General features: G+C 37.2%; 2 protein-coding genes and 1 long non-coding RNA gene across 4 annotated transcripts in view; 2 read left to right on the forward strand and 1 right to left on the reverse strand.

Moving 5' to 3' along the window:
- The window catches only part of TUBE1 (tubulin, epsilon 1), an 18,149-nt gene extending 15,767 nt beyond the window's left edge, over positions 1 to 2,382 (forward strand). Inside the window, exons 11-13 of the mRNA XM_008583887.1 lie at positions 745 to 885; positions 1,536 to 1,710; positions 2,084 to 2,382. Coding sequence (XP_008582109.1) covers positions 745 to 885; positions 1,536 to 1,710; positions 2,084 to 2,242 — 475 coding nt within the window. The 3' untranslated portion in view covers positions 2,243 to 2,382. The remainder of the gene's footprint in view (positions 1 to 744; positions 886 to 1,535; positions 1,711 to 2,083) is intronic.
- The window catches only part of WISP3 (WNT1 inducible signaling pathway protein 3), a 26,982-nt gene that overhangs the window by 11,527 nt on the left and 1,536 nt on the right, over positions 1 to 13,919 (reverse strand). Inside the window, 5 exon segments of the mRNA XM_008583884.1 lie at positions 3,748 to 4,056; positions 5,587 to 5,762; positions 6,254 to 6,271; positions 6,613 to 6,852; positions 10,768 to 11,065. Coding sequence (XP_008582106.1) covers positions 3,775 to 4,056; positions 5,587 to 5,762; positions 6,254 to 6,271; positions 6,613 to 6,852; positions 10,768 to 11,065 — 1,014 coding nt within the window. The 3' untranslated portion in view covers positions 3,748 to 3,774.
- The window catches only part of LOC103599729, a 1,472-nt gene continuing 797 nt past the window's right edge, over positions 13,245 to 13,919 (forward strand). The window contains exons 1-2 of one of the 2 annotated variants that reach the window (XR_551317.1): positions 13,245 to 13,382; positions 13,479 to 13,749. This is a non-coding gene — a long non-coding RNA (uncharacterized LOC103599729). Of the gene's footprint in view, positions 13,750 to 13,919 lie in introns of both variants that reach the window. The other variant, XR_551316.1, reaches the window with a different exon arrangement.

The raw sequence follows: 13,919 nt of genomic DNA on the forward strand, positions 1-13,919 counted from the left end.
AAATGGGATCTAAGAACCAAAGTAGGGCCATATCCCCAGGTCTTTAATATTGTTAGACTTAAACTTTGTCAGTCACCTTTATCTTTCTTTAAGTGAAGGATAAAAGGCAATTTTTTTATTTATCTTTTATCCTTTAGTTAAAAGACTTCTGTTAAAATTCTCCCCTTTTAGGAACACTGCTACAGAGTTTCATCTTTTGTAGGCAGGGCTCACATCATCCTTAGATAGTTTCCTCCAAATTATTATTTACTAATTTATGAAATAATATGTTTTACAGAGCCAAAGTAATCTTCTTAATGTAGGCTTTTAATTAGTTTTGACAATTCTGATACTATAAGCAGATAAATATACTTAACTAAGTAATAATGATGCAAATTTCAGAAATCAGTACTACATAGGGAACTCTCTAATGCTGTAGTCAACATTTTGTTGCTACCTGAAATCACCAATGTGCTGCAGAAGCTTCCCCCAAAAAATATATAGATACAATAGATATTACATGATTTCCTCTCTTCTCATATTCAGCATCAAAATTCCTTTGAGAAAATATTAATTTTCAATATTAATATATTTAGAATGTTTAATGTATTTTGATATTTAGAATGTATATAATGTATTCTAATGTTAGTATAATATTTAATATGAAGCTTATTTACCTATAGATGACTATTTTTTCATTTTATATTTATACATAGACGAAAGATATAATATTTTGTATAAACAGTGACTCTTCCATTGTTCTAGACTGGATCAAATGTTTTCAGATGCCTTTAGTAAAGATCACCAGCTAATTCGGGCAGACCCCAAACATAGTCTCTACCTCGCCTGTGCCCTCATGGTTAGAGGAAATGTACAGATTTCAGATCTTCGCAGAAATATTGAAAGGTTTGGTTTATATTTTTCAAGATAATTTATGTGTACTGCCTGGAACAGTGTAGCATAGTAGCTAAGTCTGCCTCTCTTCAAATTCTAGCAATGCCGCTTACTGAAGTGTGGCCTTGAGCAGGCTACTTAGCCTCTCTGAGCCTCGTTTTCTCCAGGTGTAAAGTGAGAATGAAAATAGTACAAAGTTCTTATTTATGAGTACTAAATGATATAATCGAGATGTTTTATTTTTGAAAGTGTTCAGAAAATTGTAGCTGATGATGTTATTGTTTTTATTATTACCACCACTAGTACTACAGTGCTTCTAAGTTTTTTTACTATTTATTGACAGTCTTTTTTAGGAAAACTATTCTACTGTATCACAAAGTTAGGAAAATTAAAATACATTCTTTTTTTTTTATTTCCAGATTTCTAATCTTAAGCTTTTTGAATCACCATCACAGCCAATTTAATGCCCTACTAAATGCATCCTAGTTTACTATCAGACTGTACCATGATACTGCTAATAGTAAAAAAAAAGATAATTTAATATAAACTAAGCTATTAGAATGGTACCATCAGCAATGTCCTAGTTTAACTAATGTGAGCTGCCATAATATGGCAGATATTTTTAGTCCCTTAGTTCTCACATTTGTTTTTTTGTATCTCAGATTAAAGCCTTCTCTTCGGTTTGTCTCCTGGAATCAAGAAGGCTGGAAGACCAGCCTATGTTCAGTACCTCCTGTGGGCCATTCTCATTCATTATTAGCTTTAGCAAATAACACATGTGTGAAGCCTGTCTTCCTAGAACTGAGGGAGAGGTTCATGAGGCTCTACAAGAAAAAGGTAATTATACACCTTTGTAACTGTATGAGTTTATTTTGTCTACTTAAGATGTGTTCTTAAGAAATATGGTATTACAAATCAGTAGTGATCTTATCTATATTTACATATGTATAGTTATATGATCTTGTCTATAGTATATTTGTTATACTAATTATAATTGAAGAAGAGAGGCTTACTCATACTATTTTTCCTCTAAATGAGAAATTTCACAAGTTCATAGAATTTAGGCAAAACATTCTATTTGATACAAGTTCTCATTTCCAGTGTAAAGGTAAATAAACTATAATTTTAATAAAGAATATTTACTGTGTAGGACAATTGCACATGTTAAAGTTCCTAAAATGGTAAATATTAGGGTTTTTTTTATTCATAGGCTCACCTTCATCACTATGTACAAGTTGAAGGGATGGAGGAAAGCTGTTTCACAGAAGCTGTGTCCTCTGTATCAGCACTCATACAGGAGTATAACCAACTGGATGCCACAGGAAGTATGCCTGTGCAAGATTTACCTAGACTAAGCGTAGCTGTGTAAAAAGAAACCCCCAAAATGTGCAATGTTTACTTTTTCTTTATTTCACATTGTTTTTGTCACTTTTCTGTTTCAGCATTTTTGTGATTCAGAAAACCAAATTTGTTTTTTATATTATCAGGAAGTATTTTTTTTTTTTTGTCTTTTTCGTGACCAGTAAGGGGATCGCAACCCTTGGTGTGGTGTCACCCGCACCGCGCTCAGCCAGTAAGCGCACCGGCCATTCCTATATAGGATCCGAACCCGCGGCAGGAGCATCGCTGCGCTCCCAGCGCCGTACTCTCCCGAGTGCGCCACGGGGTCGGCCCTTACCAGGAAGTATTTTTGGTCAGAATAGTGATTTCATTTAATCACAATTCGTTGATGATACTAGTGTGTAAAATTAGTGAAGTCTTAGTACCTTAACTTCAGACAGTTGTCTTTGCTAAAGTTAAGAAAATGCAGTTCTTCAATATTTTGCTTTATTTATAACCTTATATTTAGGCATTCATACACTGATAATCATGTCTTCAATAAAAATCTTGTACAGATATATTTTTGTATTTATTTATAATTTATATTTTCATATTCTGCTTAAGTTCTCTTGATTCTTTAAAAATACGTATTGAGAGTAGAAGAACACAATATAAATATTTCCATGTAATATTCACTAACTTTTCAGGGATAGGTTTTATTACAACTATTGTGGTTTTTTTTCTTCTTCGGGTAACAACTTGTTTGCACTAAAAAGAATTTGTATTAAATTATTTTTAAATGTCATTGCTTTTTTAGCAAACCAGTTGATTTTGTAATAATAAATGTTCATATTTTTCAACAGTGCTACTTGTTGTTTTTCATGTCACCATTTATACAAATGAACAGAACATTACTAAGCTTGATATCGTCTTCCAAACTTGAAGTAAATGGCTGTAAAAGTGGTGAAATTATTCCAGTTACTATAATCTCTGGTTTTAGTCTTTAATATTATTTTTAATCATAATTTATATTTTAGATGTATAGGTGATTTATCATTTAAGGAAATAATTTTTCAGAGCAATCTCTTTTTAAGCCAAAATAATCTGTTGTGTGCTTTTAGAACGTTTTGTTTTTAAAGTTTCTTTTCTTTGCAAATTAATGATACTGTTCTTGGTCTTCATCTTGGAAATTTAGTTTTTTATGGTATTTGATATAAAAACTTTTAGATTAAATTTTAATGTGCTTTTTACATATCTTTAACAAAGTGTTCCAGATTTTGTAAAATGTTTTCTTGTAAATTGTATAATTTTTCCATTATATATGGAATGCTTAGGTGCTACCAAATGTGTGTGTGTGTTACATAATTATAGGATATATTTTAGAAATGAGTCCAATTTTAAGTTTTTTGAATTTTATGTATGTTTTTAGGAGAACCTTTTTAAAAAACCTTTAATGCCTTAAAATACAGTGATCTGAGAATAGCTAGGCATTCTTGTTTTACCACCCTTTTATAACCACTCTCATTTTTTGATTATATAACATGATAGACTAACCTTAACTTTTCCTCCATATGCTTGTTTTTATAGAATCTTGAGCTCAGAAAATATATCTCCGGGTTCTCTGCAGTTTCTCTGACATACACAAGATGTAATCCACAGCATCTTCCATTTAAATGACCCTTCATTTGGGCAATCAAATTGAATGGTAATCATTTTAGACTTATTAGGGATGCAGCATCTCTTATCCAAGCAAATTCCACAAAATGTGGGTTTGTAACTTTGAGTGCTTGAGCATCCAGAAAAGACAAATTTTTCAGCTTTGGAGAGTTGGAAGGTAGGTTGGCATGTTTTTCCTTTGGGGATCTGAAAAAATATATACAGTTAAGAAGTCATTCTTTAAATTTGATTATAACAGGTTAGAAAAATTATGTATAGCATTTTATAGCACAAACACGCAGATACAGTTATTTCTAGGGCATTAATAATAGTTTCTGTTTAGTGAATTCTAGCACCCTCTCTTCTCTACCTTTAAAATCCCCTCTCACCAGAGGTCCATTCTCCCTGTTTTTGCTTCAACATATTATGGGACTCACTCAGTGTTTTTTGCTATCTATCCTTTACTCAATTCCACAATAAATGGAAATTTCTGTTGCATTTGGTATAAAGGGCCATGTCTTATTAAATGTTTATTTACCTAAGACTTAGTAAATTCCCTGACACAGCTCAGACAGTTTTGTGTGGGTGAGTAGATGGATAAATATCTCAATCCCTATAAAATTGAATTGTCAACTTGTTAATATGATAGAGAGAAACTTGGGAATGAGAAGAATTTTGTAGCATTTCTAAAAATTACCCTTTTGAGACAGTCACCTTGCCTGGTTCAAGTAGAACCAACTCTAGCTATATCAAGTAATTTTAGGGTAAATATTTTACTATACACCTTTGGCAAGTTTACCATCTAAGCACAGAGCATTTTGAAAATGGCGTGGTCCCCTCCAAGTTGGTGATATATATAACAGATCAGAATTTCTCTACTCTGATGTTCATAGTATCTATTTTCATAATTATGGTATAGCAACCAAAATCTTTTATTCATTGCTTTGATTCCACTACATACAATTAATATGGGGGCGGGGGGCAGTTAGAATTTGAAAAGGATCTACTTTTAAAGAACAATATACATGGAAGTGTACCACAACAAATCAGGCTGATCAAGACCCTCATTATTAAGCAGAATCAACAGGTTAACATTAAATCTCTGGTTGGTAAAATTTTTCCCACAGAGTGTACCTAGATTAATAACTGTTTTCCTCTGAATAGTTTGACTTTAAGAGTTATAATGAGGTGGTTTATTTTTAGAAGAACCAAACACCATCCCTCCCTCCCAGAACACACCACATACACATACTTACTGTAGTGGATTGAATTATGTCCCCCCAAAACACACTGGAGCTTGAATTATGTTCCCCAGGTTTTATGTATTGGAAACTTAGCCCTCACTGAGACTGTTAAGAGGATGGGAAATCCTATTATGGTAATTAAAAGGTCAGAGCTTTGAAGAGGTGATTGGATTGTAGGACCATGCAGTAGTAAATGGATTAAAAATGGTGGTCAGGGCATGGTTCTAAGGGCTTTAAAAGAAGAGAGTCTCTCTTGCTCTCTCTGCTCTCTCTGCTTCCACCATCTTGCAATGTGTGACCCCTGAGTCACTGTCACCACCACCAGATGGACTTTAGACTTCTCAGCCTCAGAAAGTGTAAGCAATAAATGTTTTTCTTTATAAATCACCCAGTTGCAGGTATTTTGTTATAGGCAACAAAAATGGACTAATACACTTTTTCAGGAATCTTTTAATATTGAATTATAATTAATTTAAATTTAATTATACTTTACCTTTACTGTCTTTGATATATTACTGTCGCAAGGCTGGATATAACACAGTCTTTTCTCTTTTCTCATTTCACAATTGCTGTTTTCATTTGTTACCCTACTAGATATTCCCATCCCACAAGTTCTGGAGCAGGGAGTCCACTTTGTTGCTTGCACAAGACATTTTCTTTTCCAAGTCTCTATATGGGATCCGAACCCTCGGCGGGAGCACCGCGGAAGTCAGGATGAGTGAATGACTGAGGAAATGCAGTTTATTTAACTGCAATACTGCAAGGTAACTGATATTTTAAAGAGGAAAAGAGGATTGAAGGAGACTCATTTCCTCTGAGGGACATTCTTGACCTTCTGGATCAGCAGTTCTCTAAGTGTGGTCCACCAACCCCTTGGTAGTGGCTGAGACACTTTCAGGGAATCTACAGGGTCAAAACTCTTTTCAAAATACTAAGATGTGATCGGCCTTTTTCGCTGTGTTGATATTTACACAGGTGGTGCAAAAGCAATGGTGGCTAAAACTGCTGACACCTTAGCGTGAATCAAACGGTACCAGTAGTCATTGTATTTTTCCTTGCCATGGACTTGTATTTAAAAAAAAAAAAATAGTTTTACCTAAGAATATCCTTAATGGCACAGTAAAAGTTATTAATTTTATTAAATCTTATAGGAAGCATACATGCAGCATTTCTGTGTGCTAAAGTGCAATAGCTGTCTTGGGGAAAAGCACCTACACTATTGTCTGGGAAGAGGTTGGAAATAAGTAGACATAAAATTGTAGGACAGTTTCCTGACCTAGCAGAGCTTTTAAAAACTGGGATATTTTACCAGAAAATTCCAAAACATTGTAAAGTTTCCTTTTCAGATCCTTAGACTATACCTGCCTGAGGCAAAGACTGAGTAAGATGGTACACTCAAACTAAATCTCACTCTGACTACCAATGAGTTAATGCTTACTGAGTACCTGTTGTACATGAAAGAAATATGAAGGAACTCCACCAAAAGCCCTACATGTAAAATAGCTCTACTTGTGAGCACCTGGCATTGTTTTGTAGCTTGAGAGCTGCTGTTGTAATGGTCCCAGGCCACAGTTTGATTTATTAGACTTCTTTCCACCTTCAGCTCGAGAGCAGTCAGTGTCAGCCAGCTCTGGTATGAACAGAGGCGTGCATCCAATGGCCCCACTCACACAGAGGCAGCTGAACAGGGGACTGGGCTGGAACACTTGGCCGTTATGATAATGTACCCTGTTAAATTCACATCCAACACCTACAAGGTCTGAAATGAGAAAAGAGCAAAACTGCTGAAGAAGACATAACGTGTAATTGTCTAGACCTCCAGTTATAAACCTTAGAAGAAACTGCTATCTCCTTTATGAAAGAGAGTTCTCAATTTCTTAGGCCCCATTCGGAACTTCCTTCAGAGAATGTCTGTAGAAAGGTTGAAAAGAGGCCTTGGCATTATATTGCAGGCTAAAAACCCCAAATAGTCACTTCCAGAATTAAGAACAAGTAATGGCCTTGTTCTGGAGTAAAGTTAATAAAAAATCACTGTAAGTACAGCAGTGAGAGGATGACTGTAAATCTGAGAGATGAGTTGATGCTGGTGAGACTGAGTTTTCCCCCAGACGTTCAGCAATAGGCAAGGATATATTCTTAGGAAGTCAGGATGAGTGAATGACTGAGGAAATGCAGTTTATTTAACTGCAATACTGCAAGGTAACTGATATTTTAAAGAGGAAAAGAGGATTGAAGGAGACTCATTTCCTCTGAGGGACATTCTTGACCTTCTGGATCAGCAGTTCTCTAAGTGTGGTCCACCAACCCCTTGGTAGTGGCTGAGACACTTTCAGGGAATCTACAGGGTCAAAACTCTTTTCAAAATACTAAGATGTGATCGGCCTTTTTCGCTGTGTTGATATTTACACAGGTGGTGCAAAAGCAATGGTGGCTAAAACTGCTGACACCTTAGCGTGAATCAAACGGTACCAGTAGTCATTGTATTTTTCCTTGCCATGGACTTGTATTTAAAAAAAAAAAAATAGTTTTACCTAAGAATATCCTTAATGGCACAGTAAAAGTTATTAATTTTATTAAATCTTATAGGAAGCATACATGCAGCATTTCTGTGTGCTAAAGTGCAATAGCTGTCTTGGGGAAAAGCACCTACACTATTGTTCAAGTTGTGAGCCAAACTAACCACGTTTTTAGTGGGAATTTTTATTTGAAATGACTGTGAAAACTATAGTCATTCAGACTTGGGTATTTGGGAGACATTTTCTTGAAAACAAACAGTGAAATACTGTTACATCAAGGAAAACAACTGACAGTATTTGTTGCCAATCATAGAATTCAAGCTTTAGGGCAAAAATTAGAATTTTATGTCCACCACTGAGATTTTTATATGTAGACCTTTCTGATGAGAGTGATTATTAATTTTTAAAGGAATTTATTTTAAAATTGAAATGTATTAATCGTACATATTTATGGGGTATGGAGTTATATTTCCATATATGTATATAATATGTGATGGTCTGATCAAGGTAATTAGCATATTCATCACAAAAATTTATCGTTTCTTTGTGGTGAGTTCTCTTTGAGCTCTCTTCTAGCCATTTGAGAACATACAATAAATTGTTGTTAATTATAGATGCCTATTGTGTTAATCATATATAGTACTACAGTACATCACTAGAACTTATTTTTCCTGTCTAGCTGTAATTTTGTGTCCAATAACCAGCCTCTCCCTATGTCCCCTGCCCCTCCTCTTCCCAGCCTCTAGTAAACACAATGATAGTGATTAATGTGATCTTTTAGGATATTGTATAAGTGTATCAACATTTTGAACATTTATATAACTCAATAAATCGATCTTTTCCAAAGAACGAGTGCATAGAATGACAAAATTATGCATGAGTAAAAGTCCCATTCCAAGTGGATCTTGAATGAACCAATGTATTTTAATGTCACAGAGTTGAAAATTCATCGATATGGTTTCAGATTCTATAGTGCAGCTAATTTTTAAGAAACTATTACTTGTGAAGTTTTAATATACTACCAAAAAAAGTATATGCACAATTATCTAAAAAAGCCTGTTAAAACATTTCTTCCTTTTCCAATTACATATCTTTGTGAAGCCAGATTTTCCTCATATATTTCCATCAGGACAACATATAGCAACAGATTGAAAACAGAAGCAGATGTGAGAATCTAGCTCGCGTCAATTGAGCTAGATATTACAGAAATTTGCAAAAATGTAAAACTGCCACTCTTCTCACTAAATTTTTCTTTGTTTTGGAAAATAAGTTTTTTTCATAAAAAATTCCTATTAATTTGCAATGAGTTTATTTTTTAAATGAATTAGTAAACATTTAAAAATTGCTAATTATTAAGTATCAATAGATACAGCCCACATAAACAAAAGCCTTTGCGTCCTCATTAATTTCTTTTTTTTTTTTTCTTTTTGTCTTTTTTCATGACCGGTAACGGGATCGCAACCCTCAGTGTCGCACCCGTACCGCGACCGGCAGCAGGATCGCAACCCTCGGTGTCGCGCCCACACCGCGCTCAACCAGTGAGCGGACCAGTCTCTATATGGGATCCGAACCCTCGGCGGGAGCACCGCCGCACTCCCAAGCGCCGCAGTCTACCAAGTGCGCCACCGGGCCGGCCCCTCATTAATTTCTAAAACTGTAAAGGGGTTCTCAAACCTAAAAGCTTTTAAAACATTGATCTAGATAGGGATCAGCAAAGGGCCAAGTAGTAAATATCTTAGCCTTTGCAGTCCTGTTGAAGCTACTGACTCTGCCATTGGAAAGCAGCCATAGACTCTGTAAAGAATGGGCTGTGTTCCAATTTAACATTATTTACAAAGCAGGCTGTGGGCTAGATTTGGTGTCTGGGCCACATAGATTGTCACCATCCCCGTCCTCATGGCTATGCTCTGTTAGAAGGCTCATCACATGTTGTGTGAAATTACTTGTGCAAAGATCTGACTTTATAAACTTTGAGTCTTTGAGGACAGGTCCTGTATCTCTTTTTTTTCCCTGTTGTGTCCCATTTCTGGCCACAGTGCCTGGCCCAGTAGTGAATGGTCACTTAGTGTTTGTTAGGTTAATGAAATAACCTGTCTAGTTTGGGAGAAAGGGCTGTCCTGAATGCCAGAGTCTTTGATAGGTCATGATTTCCGCATAGAATTCCCAAAAGTAGTAAACATTTTTGAGAGCCTACTGCATACCAGCCATTGTGCTAGGTGTTTTAGGTTTTATGTCATTTCATTTGGTCCTCCCAGCTACTCTGTAAGCTAGGAAATACATAGAATGTAATGAGGCACAGGGATTAAACAATTTGATCAAGTCACTCAACAGAGTAATCAGGATTTGAACCCAGAGCCCACATTCCTAACCAATACTATATAGTGTGGCCAGGGCATTGGGCTACCAAACTTGATGTCTCTGCACATTCAGTCCAACTCTAATTCATGCTCATAGCCAAACTGCTGGTAGCAATTTGTCTTCCCATGTAGACTTTTTTACAGAGTGATTAAATGCCCAGCTGATCTGAATATTTCTGTTCCCTTAGAAGTTTTTTTATTCTAAATAATTTGGCAGCCTGAATTAGTGTTAATGTGTTGTAAGTTTAGATGGTCTGAATCAGTCTCCAGAGTTTAGATCCATAAAGCTGAGAGGTGGTTTAGGGGTGACCCCATCTTCTTTTCTACAAATCTGCTGCAGTAAAAAGTACAGTAACTTGGTGTTTATTTGGGAAGGCTGAGATTAAAGTAATACATTTGGATACTAGATAGACATTCTTATAGTTTTAAGCAAGATTATTTTTTAGTTACAGAAAAGGCTGAATTGAGATTGTTTCTGACAGTATTAACAAACGCTGTCATTTTCTGGCACTTTAAGAAGTCAGACTATTTACATGATTATCTCCTACTTTCTGTCATTTCTGAGAAGAAATGCAAGATCACTTCAATGCAATGAAAATAATAGATTTCTGAACATGTGTAAGCATCTGCTAATTTCACATGTTGTCTGATAGGATGAAGCCAGTCCCACTGGTACATGAAAACTAAACCCACCTCATATTTAGCCAAACTAAGCAGATCACTCCAAATTAACAATTGGGAAAATTTAAAAAAATAATCTGTCCAGGCAGCTTTTCCAACAGGTCCAGAAGAGACACTTACATGCACATACTCCAGTCTCGTACCTAGGCCTGTCTGCCGAGTAGTCACAATACAGCCCTTTGTGTGGGTCGCAGATGTCAGCCTCATTGCAGATGTCCCCTGGTTGCTTAGCACAGACTTTACAGCATCCGCAGCCATCCCTCACCAAGCTCACTCCAGGAGAGCAATTGGGCTTCTGATGAGGGCATTTGCAGGGCCAGTGACAAAACTGTTTACGCCAATGTGCTTCTGACGCTTCTCCAGGTCTGCCTTCAGGTGTCGTGTCTAGTGGCTCAGTGCCCTGTGCCCTGCAGCAGAACTTCATTTGATAATAAAGGTGATGTTAGAAATGGTTCCTCAAACTAACTTCACAGGTCTTATCGAAATAGATCTCCCCAAATAGGTAGAATAGTGTGGTAAATAATAATAGTATCTATCTGCATTGGACACAATCACTCTCTCAAACTAGTCTTCACTTGGTTGCCAAGACATTGCTCTTTCTTATTTCTCTTTTCTCGGTGACTGCTCCTTCTCAGTCTTCTTTGCTAGTTTCTTCCTGTCTTCCCGATCTCCTGTGGTTAAGACCTCTGAAGCATATTTCCTCATTATATCTCATATCTCCCACCCAGACCTCTCTTCTGAACTCAGACTCAAGCTGCCTACTTAACACCTCCACTTTGATGTTTAATTGTCATAGCAAATGTAATATGACCAAAAACAAACTCCCAATTTTCTCCTTTAATCTTTTCTTCCATACATTTCCCTATTTGAGCACATGCCAATTTATTTTCCCAAATACCTTGAGGTCAGAAAGTTCTTGACTCTTTCACATCTTACATCCAAATCCCATCAGTAAATCCTGTTGTTTATACCTTTAAGATATACCCACTCTGATCATTTCTTAATACCCCTTCTGCTACCATCGTGATCCAAGCCACCACTGTTTTTCACTTGGATGATTACAATAGCCTCCTAAAGGTTCTCCTTGCTTCTCCCTTTGTCCACTCAGAATCCAGGCTGCTGTTTAAAAAACGTTTGTTCATGTCTCCCCTTGCTCACAGGGAGTGACTTCTTCATGGCTTCTCATTTCATTGTAAAATCCAAACTACCCTCCCAGGCCCTGCAGCATCTGTCCCTGCTCCGTCCCTTACTTTGCCCACTGCCACTCCCCCACCCTGCTCGCTTCACTCCAGCCACGCTGGCCGCCTTGCTCTTAGAATACTCCAGGTCTGCTCTGCCCCGGATGTAGTCACTGCTCACTTTCAGTGTCTTTAGGTCTGTGCACAAATTTCTCAGCAAGGCCCTCTTTGGCCACCCTTTACAAAAGAGCGCCCTACCCCAGTCCTTTCCCCACAGGCCCTCTTAACACCTGCCTTATTACCTATGTATTTTAGTATTTTCTGATTCCTTCCCCACAACAAGCTTTTCTACAGCTAGCAATTCCCATTTTAGTGAATGGCATCACCATCCATGCAGGTGCCCAAGCCTCTCCTTCATCCTTCACACCTGAAAGTCACTGACTTGCAGGAAAAGTGGAAGCTCGGATGCATAGCATTCAGGGCCTTCCTCATCGCTTGTACATTCCTTGGGTTCCAGAAAGTCAGTGCCTGCAGTTCCCTGCTTATATAATGCTGTTCCTTCTGCCTGGAACGTTCTTCACCAGACCCCATGCCCTTTTCACATAATTATCATTCAAGATTCTGTGCAGGTATTACCTTTTCCAGAAAGCTTTTTAAAACCTTCCCGCCTCATACAAGTCTTTGAACTGAGATTACCCGTGTGAATGGCTGTCTCCTCCGCTAGCCATAAAGCCACCCAGGCTCAGGCACTTGCGGTTTATTTGTGGGTGTACTATTGGCATCTAACACACTGCTTGGCAATTAGTTTACGTAATTAACTCTCAGTGTTTATTTAATGGAACTGAGGGCAGTTGGATTGATCCGGAGATGTAAACCTCTTTCCAACTCAAAAACTCTACATTTAGAAGTATCAGTGTGAAAGTCCACCATTAAACTTTCAGCCTTTTTTCTTAACACTGGTAAAGCGTGTATGCCCCAAAACTGCCCACCTGGGGACGTCTGTTTATCTTTCAAGTCTTGAGGCATTTCTACATCATTTCTGAAATCAAAACAACACACAGTTGAAATCCAAGGACACAGAGAAAATCATGACTGAGAGTCATGATTAGGCTGAGAAAAGGCAAGTATTACATACAGGAGGATAACGACAAAAATAACATCTGACTTCCCATCAAAAGACGGAGGAGGAGGGAGAGGAGCGGTAGAAGACACCCAGAGACAAAGCCAAAAGAAAATCATGACTGAGAGTCATGATTAGGCTGAGAAAAGGCAAGTATTACATACAGGAGGATAATGACAAAAATAACATCTGACTTCCCGTCAAAAGACGGAGGAGGAGGGAGAGGAGCGGTAGAAGACACCCAGAGACAAAGCCAAAAGAAAAAAAATCCTGTTCACCTAGAATTCTGTATCCAGTGAAGCTGTCTTTCAAAAATGAAGACGAAATAGAAGATATTTCCAGATAAACAAAAACTGAGAGAAATTGTCTCTAGCAGGCCCGTCTCATAAGAAATACTAAAGGAAAACCTTCAGTCAGAAGAGAAATTACAGCACATAGTAAGTAACTCAGAAATGCAGGAAGAAATGAAGAGTCCTGGAAATAGCAAATATGTCAGTAAATATAAGGATTTTATGTTTTTCTCTTTTCTTCAGACATATTTTTGACCATCTTCAAAAGCAGAATCCCAAGACAATGGAAGAGGCCCTAGGGTGGTGCAGCAGAAAGGATCCGCGTGTGGACAGCAGAGCTGAGCTGTGGAGTAGCTCTGTGGTCTTAGACAACTTCCTGTCATTGGATCTTTGAGGCACCATCCTCTGTAAAGTAGAATTAATAATGTCCACCCTGTGAGCTTGTACTGAGGATGAAGATAATGATTAAAGAGCCCAGCACAGTGCTTGGTACACAGCAGATGTTCAATAAGCGGTAGGTTTACCAGACCCTTCAAAACTTTATAAAAGTGAAGTTAAAGCACAAAATAATACTTTCTTGCCATTCTACGTATAACACCTTTTTTTTTTTTTGGATGCATCTGTTTATGTTGGAATACTTGCTGTTTAAGAACATGTGGCAGCTCTCAATCTGCAAGTGACCGG

This window comes from Galeopterus variegatus, unplaced genomic scaffold (genome assembly GCF_000696425.1).
Source record: "Galeopterus variegatus unplaced genomic scaffold, G_variegatus-3.0.2 Scaffold3070, whole genome shotgun sequence".
Classification (NCBI taxonomy): Eukaryota; Metazoa; Chordata; class Mammalia; order Dermoptera; family Cynocephalidae; genus Galeopterus; species Galeopterus variegatus.